Raw genomic sequence first — 12,975 nt, 5'->3', positions numbered from 1 at the left:
GACAAATTTTGCCTCTCTCTAATTTAGTATCTTTAGGGCCCATCCAACCAGTGCCAGGATGCTCCTTGCGGAGTGGCAGTCAGCGCTTTACAAATACAAACTTACATTACATTACATTACAGTTCCATAATTATTCAAGTCAGATTTTTTTGTTCCAGCAATTTCTACACAATGCTTATGGAAGTTTGCATGCTAAAAACAATGCAGCAACAATAATATAGTGGAGAACCGGGTGCAAATACCGTTATAACTCCAATAACTGACTACCAAAGTAATGATAGTTGGAAAAATGTATGTTATTCGGGGCATAAATAGTGTTTGTAAGGGGTCAATTTTGCTGTCCAACTCAGAATAGGGCTTCTATCCTTGTATAATCAATCTATAACAGCGGAAAATATAAGTGGGCATGTGACAAAAGGTAACATTCTTTTACCAGCTCCGCAGACAAAACCGTCTCCGTTTTATGGCAGAAAAGAATCTGGCAAGACATTACGCCCAACTCTTCTCTAGACAAATACATCATTCTTCCTTTATGTACTACAGCACTTCGATTAGGAAATAAAATGTTATGGCATCAGACAATATACTGTTTAAGTTCTACCTTGGAAAAAGAGATCTAATGAAGAATAGGATTTTTAAATAACCAATCTTGCAATGTTTACAAAGGATAGCTCTCATTGTCAGTAGGATAACTAGAATGCACGTTCCACATATGGAATGATAGATTTCATGTGGGATGCCTTTTGTGGTGCAACTTAATAAGTAAGTGAGACAGTGTAATCTCATGTAAAGGTGCTTAGAGTAGTTTCTTACTATAGGCATTCTGGAGTCAGAAAGCGAAAGTAATAAGAAAAGTATGCCACTTATCATTTGTCATAACTTATTACAAGTGAGCAGCGCACAGAGGTAACGCAGGTCCCTGCAGCGCAGGGGGCACCCAACCCTTGAGGGATCCCCCATTCAACACAAGGCCAATGTATATCTGTGAGGTATGGGAGACTCAGGGGCCCCTTATCATTTTGCATTACGCCACCGGAGCAGCGATGCCATGGCACATGTAGGCTTGCCACTCGGGGTCTAAGGGAGTGCTTCCCAGACCTTTTAGAACCACGATCCACTTTTTCGTATGACAAACTTTTGTGACCCACCTACCTTTAATGGACGAGGTGGGCGATTTTTTAATGCAACTAAAGCATTGTGTGGTAGCGCATTGTCATTTACAGACAGCACATTTTCCATGGAAATGTTGTCTATATTTGTACAAACATACAGTTTTACTAATAAAACCATATTTCTTGCAAATAATAAAGTGTTAAAATCTGTTTTCAGTGAATATTTTTTGTGCATCACTAAGTAAAGTGTTTTTATTTGTTCTGATCTTATTAAAATCTTTGTTTCCATCACACTTCAGAATCACAAAAATATGTGCTCATTTTTGCTTTCCCAACTGCGAAATGTGTACAGTTCGTTTAAAGGTATTTACAATTTGTTATGTGCTATGAAAAATGTACATCCTGCAGCCTTTCATTTCACACTTCATGTACCCCAGCAAGGCTATCACATAATTCACTTGACTTTTCTTCCTCTGACTGCAAAGTGAGAGGAGTTTGTAAATACCAGTCCGAAGTTAAAAAAAAAAAATAAGCTGCAATTTATCAGAAGACATAGCCCGACATTTGACCTCTGTCTTTGAAGCACAGCACCTGAGGCAACATAAATGCATAATTTAAAGTGTTTAATTATTTTTATTTATTGCTTGGACTTTTGTGACCCACTAAAATTCGGCTTCCGACCCACCAGTGGGGTCACGACCCGCAGCTTAGCAAACACTGGTCTAAGGTCTCCCCTTCACCTAAGGGAGGGAACTGCCAAGCTCACACACCGGGTTGAGCTATTGAGTAATCACCCCTCGGTGAAGACATATATTCAAACTGCGAACCCCGACAACCAAAGTCCGAGAGCCCCCACCACTCAAACACATCCTAATGGCATCTTTGGATTCACAGATGGAGAGCCTCTAAATATGCTCTTAGGCTCTTTAAATCGGATAAGACTTGTAGAGGTTTGTTGGAAAAAACTGACAGAAATGAAGAAGGAACAATATTGAAATGCTCACCTAACATGAACCTCGGATGCCACTTCCATGAGATCTCCGTCCACGTTCCAAGGGAGTGCTGCCTCTGAGGAAAGTGCACGTAAATCCTTGTTCCCTCCTTCATAATCTCTGCCGCGAACACCCTGCGTGCTTGGACACAGCTTTACTTCCTGAACAGAGTAGGTTTCCACAAAAGGAAAATCAAACTGAAAAGAAGACAGAATTGAGATCAAATGACTCCCAAACACGACAGGGACTAAATAGCAGCGCATTCATTTCGAAATAGTTTCTACTCAACTCCCAACAGCATTTTAACAGCAGGGCACACGTATCTACGGTCTACAATAAACCCGCTGTACTTCCCCTTCAGCAGACAAGTGAGACGGCTTCAGATAATAAAATAACACAGTAAAAGAAGGAGGTGGAAAACGACAGGAATGGGAGGGCAGAAACGTGAAAAGATGACTAGCGACTGCTGAAGCATGTTCCCATGGATTGAAAATGCCAATGTTTGTGCCTCTAATGTTTGGGGTCACCACAATCACCGAGCTCCTGCCTCACCTCACCTCACTGAAGTGCCAGCCCTGAAAGGAGCATTGTACGAGTGCCTGTTTCCTGCAGCGTCCTCACGGCGCCTTTATTAGCCACAGAGGAGCCCTTTGAGGCAGAGGAAACATGCAGCCCTATAAAAAGTAGCACTCCTTATGAAAAACGCAATCACTGCAAAAAAACGTAAGGGCTGAGGGTTGTGAGCAGAGCATGCATGGACTGGGAACCTGACACATCGGGTGAAAAAAAGGTTTTACCTGTTCCACATTGCACTGAGCGAGTGAGCCTGCCCTTCACTATGAGGGGTTGGAGCTGGGAGTTCTCCATCAAGAACGAATTCAACAATTGAGGCCAAACTGTACATTTCATAACTTTAAAATAAAATGTATATATGTGCTAAAATACAAAGGGCCATATGTAGGTAGCATACAAGTTACCACTTTTTAAATACCGAACTTTACCGATTCGGTATTTAAGAAGTGGTAACTCGTATGTAGGTAATCATTCGGTAAATATTACCGAATCGGAGAAATTCGGTAATTACCGAATCGGTATTTACCGATTCGGTAATGAGGCATACCTTCCCATTGATTCCTATGGGCCTGGAGGCCCATAGGAATCAATGGGAAGGTATGCCTCATTACCGAATCGGTAAATACCGATTCGGTAATGGGGGGAGCATATTCAAGGGTGGCAGGGTGTCACATTGACACCTTGTTGCACCCCTGATTCCTGCATGTGTGCACATGTGGCGCACATACATGCCCTAAGGGCATGTATGTCTGCCACATGGCACTGTTAGTGCAGCAAAATATTGCTTTTTGCAATGAATTCGGTATTTAGCATCAACATATATTTGGTGCTAAATCCCGAATTATTTTCCCTACACATCACTCATTTGAGTGTCACCTACATCTCATTTCAGGATTTGGTATTTACCGAATCGGTAAAATTACCGATTCGGTAATTTTACCGATTCGGTAAATTACCGAATTCTGAAATGTTCCCCCTACATAGCACAAGCCTAAATACCGGTCGGTAACGGGATATTTACCGAAAATCGGCCGTTACCGACCGGTATTAGGCTACCTACATATGGCCCTAAATACTTTACAAGCTGCTGTGAAGGGAGATTAAGGAACACGAGTTTGCCAAAGTAAACACAACTGCTATTTCTCCACATCATCAAATCATAAAAGTGTCGGAGAGAATACTGTGCGTCCGATACAGAACAGGGACTGCATATGAGGCACATATACTTACGCCAGGAGCAGTGCCGATCTAATACACTGTGCCCACAAGGGGAAAATAATCACCATAAAACCTGTGCCAGGAGTAACAATAATAGATGCAACTACTGTGCGAGGACACAATCGTCACTGATGTTGCAATTCTACTTAATAACAGTTCAAAATGTCTGTTCCACAAAATAAAATACCAGCAGATTTGATGACATTACATGCCAGGGCACTGTCATCATATGCCAGGGCCCAGCCAATAAATACGAGTGTTGCTCGATATTCCGAATTTCTAGCTATTGCAGTGTGTGTTTAAAGTATTTCATAGTGTTGCTCACATACACTACAGTTCAGCCCAATTGTCAGAGTGATCAATGATATTCAGATAAGCCTCAATAGTTATATGTTTATTTCCTTTGTGCAAAAAAGGATATGGCTGGAGCAAGTGTCACTGGCAGTCTTCCACATAAGTGCATTCTTTACAACCATGTTTTTTTTATGTTCAGCCGAATGTCTTAAGCATTCCATTGGTTCATGTTTTACTCGATTATTTTCAGTACTTTCAGAACCTTTCTGGGGCACAGATGATTTTTAGGTCTCGCGCCTAGCGATGCTGAGGGCAACACTGCTCACGCAGCGAGAGTCATTTTGACCAGGGTTTCAAAACGGAGCCTGGAATCGCACACGCTCGTGCGTGTGCTTTTCCTTTTGGCTTCCGCGATTGGGCTTTGATTGCGTGTTTTTTTTTAACAGAGCACGCAATAGGCCAAAGGCGGGTGCATTGCACCGCCCATGGCCCATGTGGTTTCAATTATCGTGCCCAGACACAGGCGCGAGAATTAAAAACACTTGTTTCGCTGTGGCGCTCGCCCGCACCACTAGCGGGTGTGTTTTTTTTCTTCACAATACCGATCACTTTCACTTTCACTGCGCAGCTGTCTACTTCACATATGACGTGCAGGAGCAGGGCAAGGCCCTATGCAGTCAGTGTGTGCACTTGTGCTCCACTGCCAGCAGGGCCATCATTAGACTCTATAGTATTAATGCATGGTGTGAAACATCCGGAACTGCACATCCTTCTCTAATGTGTGAGAACATGATCATGTATGTGGTTTACCACTTGCATAAACAGCGCCCTGTGCTCTTGTAGGTGTGATTTCTGTAACACAGAAGCATAGGCTGACGGCGCACAGTGATGGATAGAGTACCTTACTGTCCCTGGTCTGATATGCCAAAGTACATCCCTGTGCTGTCATAGATGTCTATCATTTCGTTCATTTTCACTGTTAGAGCACGTTACTGATGTGAGATTTCCATCCCACTTTCTGCAGTGTCACTGCTACAGCAGCGTCCTGTTCTGCCCTAGGTGTGATCTCCGTCAAAGAGCATGGCTCTGCTGTCACTGATAACATAAACAACGCACAACAGTCTGCAGTGCAAACGCATGGCCCTGGGATGTAGTCTACTGCGCTCCATGGTGTGCTGGGTCAGCGCTCAGCACAAGGGTTTCATTAGTGTCCCATGGTGCACAATAGCACAACGGGACCGTCTGCTGTGAGATCCGTACAAGACCGGGTGCCGCGGCACTACACTGCCCGCGCTGCGGCGGGACCCGCACAAGAGCACTGGTATGGATACATTGAGACAGGAACACAAGGTTTTCAATACTGACTGTGGAATTCTGGCATACACAATGAGGCCCACTCAGCTATATCCCAAAATACAGTGAGACACTGACACACTGGGGCAGTTAAAGTTACACAGGACACTGCCATTGGATTACTGACACTGGGATAATGACACAGACATTGAGACGAGCATATGAGTACTGGGATACTGACATTGGATACAAACTAGCAAAAGGACACATGGACATGGAGACACTGGCATTGTTCAAGGAACATCGACATTTGGACAAGGATATGGGGAGACAGATACATGGACATTGTAACTGACATTGTGAGACACACTACAACCCTGACATTGGGACATGGGGATACAGGCACACCATGCCACTAAGAAGGGCAATTAAAATTACACAAGGTCACTGACACTGGGACATGAAGACATAGAGACACTAATGCGTGGACACTAACGCCAGGCCAGACCGAGATATCAGGAACACTTGGACCATGTGCATAAGAGCAAAGAAGGCAATGGTCCTACCTAAACAACATTGTTCTTTAGCAGCCCTCAGCACCAATAGGGCATAACATTGGCAAAAGCTGTTCTTCAGCAATACTTCCTTTATCTTTATTTTTGTGACAATAAGGCAGTCTATCAACCTCCAAAGCCTGCCCAAAATAACCAGGACACTTTGTGAACCAATGTAAGTTCCCATAATCCACCGTTTCTGTTTCCAGCACTGCAAGAAGGCCATATACTTTCTGCTGACACCGTAAAGAAAGAAAGGCTTCAACCAGACTATGCATATTGTATGTGAAGGAGAAGGGGGGCTCTCCTTTCCCTTATCCTTGGGCCTTCTTCATCATTTAAATTACACTGTCTAGTATCGGTTGAGCCAATACAGGAGTACTTTGCAGGTAGCTACCTAAAGAGAAAGAGAGCAGTACAGAGTGAGGACTTGGCCCCAAAATGTGTCACTTCCTCTCCCGGTCAGTGGTTTGGAGTACTAACAGTGCTTACTTTGTGAAAATATTAGTGCATAGGCCAAAAGTGTTTCTTAGAAGACTGTCATAGCATTACTTAATATCAGGCGGGCTTAATTCCAAGCCTGCCTAGTTTTGATTCCACCTTGTGCCATCTTCTATCACCACCCTACACATCTTGTCACTATTTCTAACTCTCACAGGTTCATTATTCAACCCTGCTATCCCCATTTTTTACAGTTTACAGGGATCTTCGGGATCCCTGTTAGGAATGGAGGTCTCTAGCTGGCAGTGATAAACATCCTGTCCAAGTAGGGAACCTTTCTTCTAGTCAGGGTAAGGGGATTACACAGCTAAGATTACCCCTGCTCATCCCCTTGGTAGCTCAGCATGAGCAGTCAGGCTTATCTCAGAGGCAATGTGTAAAGGATTTGTACAAAACACACACAGTTACACACTGAAAACACTACAAAATAGACACCACACCAGTTTAGAAAAGTAGCCAATATTTATCTAATCAAAGCAAGACCAAAATGACAAAAATCCAACATACATAAGCAAAGATAAGAGTTTTTTAAGAATAAAGCAAAAAAATACATTTGAAGTCGAAATCGCCAACCGGGGCTATCGCGTCGTCGTGACCAACCAATCCAACAGTTCAGTCCGACCTCAATGGAGACAAGGGCCAGCTACGGCGTTGGAGAAGACCGGCCAGCAGTGCCTTGGAGTTGACGAAGCCTCGAGGACTTTCCGGGGAAGTGTAGCGGTGCTGGCGTCCCGGGCGTCGGTGCCGCAGGTGAAGAAGTCTGTGAGTCCTTGGAGTCACACACATTGCAGATCGAACTCCGTGAGAATGAAGTCAGGAGCGCTGATGTGGGCAGAGCTGAGGCTGCAGTGTCGTAGCAAGCGGTGCGTCGTGCACTTTACAATGCGGTGTCCGTGGCTTCGGAGCAGGCAGCGGCATTGGTGAGTGCTGGCGTCGGTGTCCATGCCACTGTCTTTGGCAGCCTGAGGCTGCAGTGTTGTCGAGGGCGGTGCAGTGCGGCGAGGCTGTGACCATGGCTGCAGTGCAGACATGGGTGTCAGTGACGGCACTTAGGCGCCATCATCAGTGAGGCCAATGTTGCAGTGCTGCCGAAGTTGGTGCGATGAGGCGGTGCCCATGGCTACAGTGCAAGCAGCGGTGTAGAGTTCAGCAAAATGTAACATCATCCGTGAGACCAGGGCTGCGAGGTCATCGAGGTCGGGGCTGCGCTTACTCAGCGAGTGTTGATCACGGAATTGGTGCAGGCAGCGGTGTCAGTGACCGCATCGGGAATGCTTTTCCTGCAGTTACAGCTCAGCAAACACTTCCAGTGGCCCAGAACTGGCATAGGCACCACTTGGCAGGTTCAGAACTCCCACAATGGAGGCCAGGTGCTGTAGGTGAAGTCTTTGATGACCCTGAGACTTCCAACAGGAGGCAAGCACATACAAGCCCTTGAAGAAACCTGGAAAGCAGGCTCAAAACAGCAAATTCCAGTCCTTTCACTGCCCAAGAGAGGAGCAGCAACTGCAAGCCAACCCAACAAAGCAACACACAGCAAAGGGGCAGTACTCCTCCTGACAACTCTACAGCTCTCCTTCTAGGCGGAGTACCCAGTCCAGAGTTGTCTGGGGTTTTAAGTCCAATACTTATACCCCTTTTGGCCTTTGAAGTAGGTATTTGTCAAAGGAATGTCTTTGTAGTGCACACGCTCTTTCCTGCCTGGTCTTGGCTCCAGACACACTCCAAGGGGGTAGAGACAGCATTGTGAGAGGCCAGGCACAGCCCTATTCAGGTGTAGGTGACAACTCCTCCCACCACTCTAGCTCAAGAAGGCCCACCAGCCTGGTGATGGGTCATCAGGATACGCAGGGCACACCTCAACTCCCTTTGAGTGACTGTCTAGAGTGAACGCACAAACAGATACCTGGCAGTCTAAACCAGACATTGATTCCACAGGAAGCACAGGAAGGTTAGACAAGAAAATGCCCATTCCGTCCATCATCTTGTGTGTTTCACTTTCTAAAAGTGGCATTTTCAAATACACAATTTAAAAACCATCTTTACTGAAAGATGTGTTTTTAAATTCTGAGCTCAGAGAGCCCAAACTTCAAATCTCTAGCTGTTCCCAATTGAAAGTTACACTTGTAAAATGTTAGCCTGTGGGAGAGCTAATCCTTACAATAGTGAAAAATGGAATTGGCAGTATTTCACCATCAGGCCATGTATAACACACCAGTACATGTCCTACCTATCATATACACAGCACCCTGCCCATGGGGGTGCCTTGGGCCTACCATAGGGGTGCCTTACATGTAGTAAAATGGAAGATTAGGGCCTGGCAAGTGGGTGCTTTTGCCAGGATGACATAGCAGCTTAAAACTGCACCCACTGACACTGTAATGGCAGGCCTGAGACACGTTTACAGGGCTACTCATGTGGGTGGCACAACCAGTGCTGTAGGCCAAGTAGTAACATTTGATTTACAGGCCCTGGGTACACACAGTGCACTTTACTAGGGACTAACCAGTAAACCAAATATACCGATCATGGATAACCAACCAGAATTACAATTCACAGAGAGCATATGCCCTATAGAACTGATTAGCAGTGGTAAAGTGCCCAGAGTCCTAGAGCCAATAAAAACAGGTCAGAAAAATAAGAGGCAACAGGCAAAAAGTTTAGGAATAATCCTCCAGAAAGGGACAGGTCCAACAATCCCTTTCTCACTTTTGGTTTGGGTCAAAGTTGTATGATGAAAATGTGCAGATGCCTGCCATCTCTAACCACCTGCACAAATTAGCCACTAATCCCAAGGATCTGGAACAATGGATGGGTAGCTTTCGTGCTATTTTTAGCTCCTTTTGACTAGTGGAAGTGGACACATTGCCACACTTACTACCTGAGGTGATTAGTAGAAGTGGGCACAGTGTCACACTCACTGCCTGAGCTGTGCCCATACTGCCTCAACAACCTATGCCTAACTTGTCTTTCTTTCCTGCTTGAATGTTTCATTGAGGTCTCTCCTGCAGAAGCCAGGTGTACTCAAACCTGTTGGCTGCCTTTATAAACCCATTCGCTTATTATCAATGGGCATTATTAAAAGGTGCCTAAAAATGCAGCATTTGTCATACTTTTCCTTAAAGAAGAAATGATGGAGAATATATAAACTTATATATAATTGTATTTATATTCTAGTCATTTTAAATCAGATTTACTGTACAGAAGTGGTTTTAAAACATCATTTGACCCACATTTCATGACATAATTCACAATGTTCATTCATCACTGTGCTTTTAATGGCACCATTTAAAACTGCTTATCAGCAATAGCTTTCAAGGTAGAAAACCACTAAATGTGTTGCATCCTTTAAAATCTAACATTGTTATGTTTTTCACCCCAAAAAAAGATACTGTGAGTGGAGCCACACCCCGTCCACCCAGAGACTCTCTTTTTTATGCTGTGGTTAGCTTTTGTGCCCTGGACCCCCAAAACATCTACACCTGGCTATGGGACGGTTCATTTATTGTCAACAGGTGTATGTACATTCTGTACATTCTCTCGTGCCAGCTGCAAGATCAAGTGCCTTCATCAGGGCCATGTCCAGAGGTGGCAGAGAGACTTTTCTAGAAAACCAAAAGATACATTGTGTGTCCAGCTAGTAATCACTCCTATGTGGAACCTGTTGCTTGGGTCTCCGGATTAGTATACTTTCTATGCCTTGTTTGGGGAGATACATTAAGTTTCTTCTAGGAACCCAGCGGGATCCATCACACATGTCCCTAAGCGTACAGTAAGATGGATACCACACCATGGGTAGGTTTCTACACCTTTGTGAGATATAGGAATCAAGAAATCACATGCAGAAAGTAGTGGGTGCTGGGATCTGAAACAAGTATTGCACTCCAGCCAAGCAGGACAAACCTCTTAAAATGTATCATAGGAAAATGTAGGAAAACAGGCATATTTTGGACTTTTTAAACACTGAATCAGCATGCTAGGCCTTACTTTTACCCAAAACCTGGAACAGAAGGTATTTACTGCACCTGGTAAATATTGGGATAAGGGAAATTACCAAGTGTCATAATTTAGGCATCCTGTTCTGACCTACTCATAATGAAGGTCTATGTGTGTTCAACTTTGTAGGAAATTGGGTTAATGTTTGGGGGGGTGAAACCCTAGTCAAGCAGCAACCACAATCCTTGTCAGGATAAAGTCACAAGCAAACCTCAAAAAAACTTGAGCTTAACCCTCTAGTAGCTTGGACCTAACCAGAATAACAGGGTGGACGATTGCCATGGATCCGCGCTCTTGCCTCCTGGGCCTGATTCCTCGTGATCCTAAACGCAAGACAAGTAGGCGGTTCCTGGTTTTGGGACTTATTACAGCTAGGCGGCGAATTGCGATCTATTGGTTATCCCAGCAAGGGCAACTATTGGTCAAATGGAAAACAGACTTGAGGGTGTGGGCTCTGGCCGAGGAGGGGCATATGCATAGCGCTAGAAGAGATGACAAACTGCCTGAGGTACTGCTGGCGTGGGGAATGATGGTCCAGGAGTTAACGGGACAGGCCCCAAAATCCACACAGGTATCACCAGAGGGGACAACTTCCATAGGGGGGACGACCCAAAGCCAGGGGGGGGAGGCGTGAGGAAACCCAGAATGGGCTTTGAGATACATGGACATCAAGTTATACAGACCCAGCAGGGGGGGGGAGGGGGTTGAGATGGGGGGATTGGGGGGCTGGGGTGGTTGGGGGTAGGTTTAGTTACAGTTGGGTTAACATGGAAAAAAAAAAAACGAAAAACGAAGCAAACCATGTTAGATTGGAAAATTTCCACAGAAGTGAGTATAGGTCTAAATTCCTGAGTTTATTGTTGGAATGTTCATGATGGAACGCAGTCTGGCTAAAGGGAACCAGTTGGGCCCACTGAACAAACATACCTTAAGTCGTGGTTGTAGCGTGTTGCGAAGTCCAGCATCGAGGATACATTGTGCCGCTGGGATTCCTAGGAGCTGCGGGGCTTCCAATGCAGAGTCCTGCATCGTCGGCCAGCATGCCATCGATGAGGAGCTTTTAATGTGAAGGCCTGCATTGAGGCTGCATCATACAGCAAGGTTTCCTGGATGGTTGTGTGGAGCGATGCGAAGTTCTACGCTGGAGACTAACCATGCAGCAGTCCTGGTGCTGACTTTGGTGAAGCAATGCATCGTGCAGCGGCTCCATTCAGAGAGGTTTCCACTCCCCCAGAGGTGCTTAAAATGTCCGGCCTTCCTCCCCCGGCCCCAGACTGTCTGGGGTCACAATAAACTAGTGTCAAACCATTTGTGAGAGTGACCAGGCAGCGCCTTTGTGATGTGCAAGTGTAGAAGTGACAGCTCCTCCTCCTCGTTAACTTGGGGTGGCCCATCCTGCCAACACCTAGCTTCTCTTTGCCTCAATGTCTGCGGGCAATACATAAAGTCCAACGACCAACTATATCTAGTTCTGTGACCCAGGATACAGGGAGCAGACACTAAATGGTTGGGACAAGAGAATACCAACTTACCAAAAGTGGTATTTTCTGAATTGTGACTAAAATCCGACTTTATGATTAAAGAGGGCTTTTAATTACAATTCTTTAAACACCAAACTCGACTTGTCTACCTGCTCCCAATTGGAAGTTATCACTTATTAACTGTAATAAGGTAACCCAATGTTATCCGATTGGGAGAGGTAGGCCTTGCAGAATTGAACAACGAATTGATGAATTTTTCATTACCATGACGTGTAAAATCTAAAAGTACATGTCCAACTTTTTAAATTACCTGCTCTCTGTCCTATGGGCTGTTGAGGACCTACCCTAGAGGTGACATATATATTAAAAGGGAAGTTCTGGAGCCTGGCAAAAAGCATATTTTGCCAGGTTGAAATAGCAGTTTAAACTGCTCACAAAGGCTGCAATTTCAGCCCTGAGACATGTTTAAGGAGCTACTTAAGTGGGTGGCACAATAAGTGCTGCAGGCCCACTAGTGCCATTTAATGTACAGGCCCTAGGTACATGTAGTACCACTTTATGAGGGACTTACAAGTAAATTAAATATGCCAATTGGGTGCAAGCCAATTCTATCATGTTTAAAGGAAAGAGCACAAGCACTTTAGCACTGGTTAGCAATGGTAAAGTGCACAGAGTCCTAAGGCCAACACAAATGAATTCATCAAAAAGTGGAGGGTAAAGGCAAAAGTTTGGGGGTGACCCTACCAGAGGACCAGTTTCAACATACCTGGTAACATACTGTACTGTACAATCATTATTATTACAAATAGAAATTCCGATCTGTATTTTTATATACACTTTGTACAACTAATTTTACTATACATTACATGCTTTTAGAGACTGTGGGTGAATAAGTTTCATTAATATAGTTGATCTCACTCAAAGACCTTAAACTTTTTGGCATGAAACAGAGTCCTTTCAG

General features: G+C 44.7%; 1 protein-coding gene across 2 annotated transcripts in view; it reads right to left on the bottom strand.

Annotated features, from left to right (window-relative positions):
• Nucleotides 1–12,975, bottom strand: part of CERKL (CERK like autophagy regulator) — a 261,424-nt gene that overhangs the window by 31,926 nt on the left and 216,523 nt on the right. For both annotated transcript variants that reach the window (XM_085645188.1, XM_085645189.1), the window contains one exon: nt 2,117–2,301. In XM_085645188.1, the coding sequence (XP_085501314.1) occupies nt 2,117–2,301 (185 nt within the window). The remainder of the gene's footprint in view (nt 1–2,116; nt 2,302–12,975) is intronic.

Source organism: Triturus cristatus, chromosome 3_1 (assembly GCF_964204655.1).
Source record: "Triturus cristatus chromosome 3_1, aTriCri1.1, whole genome shotgun sequence".
In the NCBI taxonomy this organism is placed as follows: Eukaryota; Metazoa; Chordata; class Amphibia; order Caudata; family Salamandridae; genus Triturus; species Triturus cristatus.
Note: the sequence above shows the minus strand (reverse complement) of the source record. Positions and strands in the feature narration are given on the sequence as shown.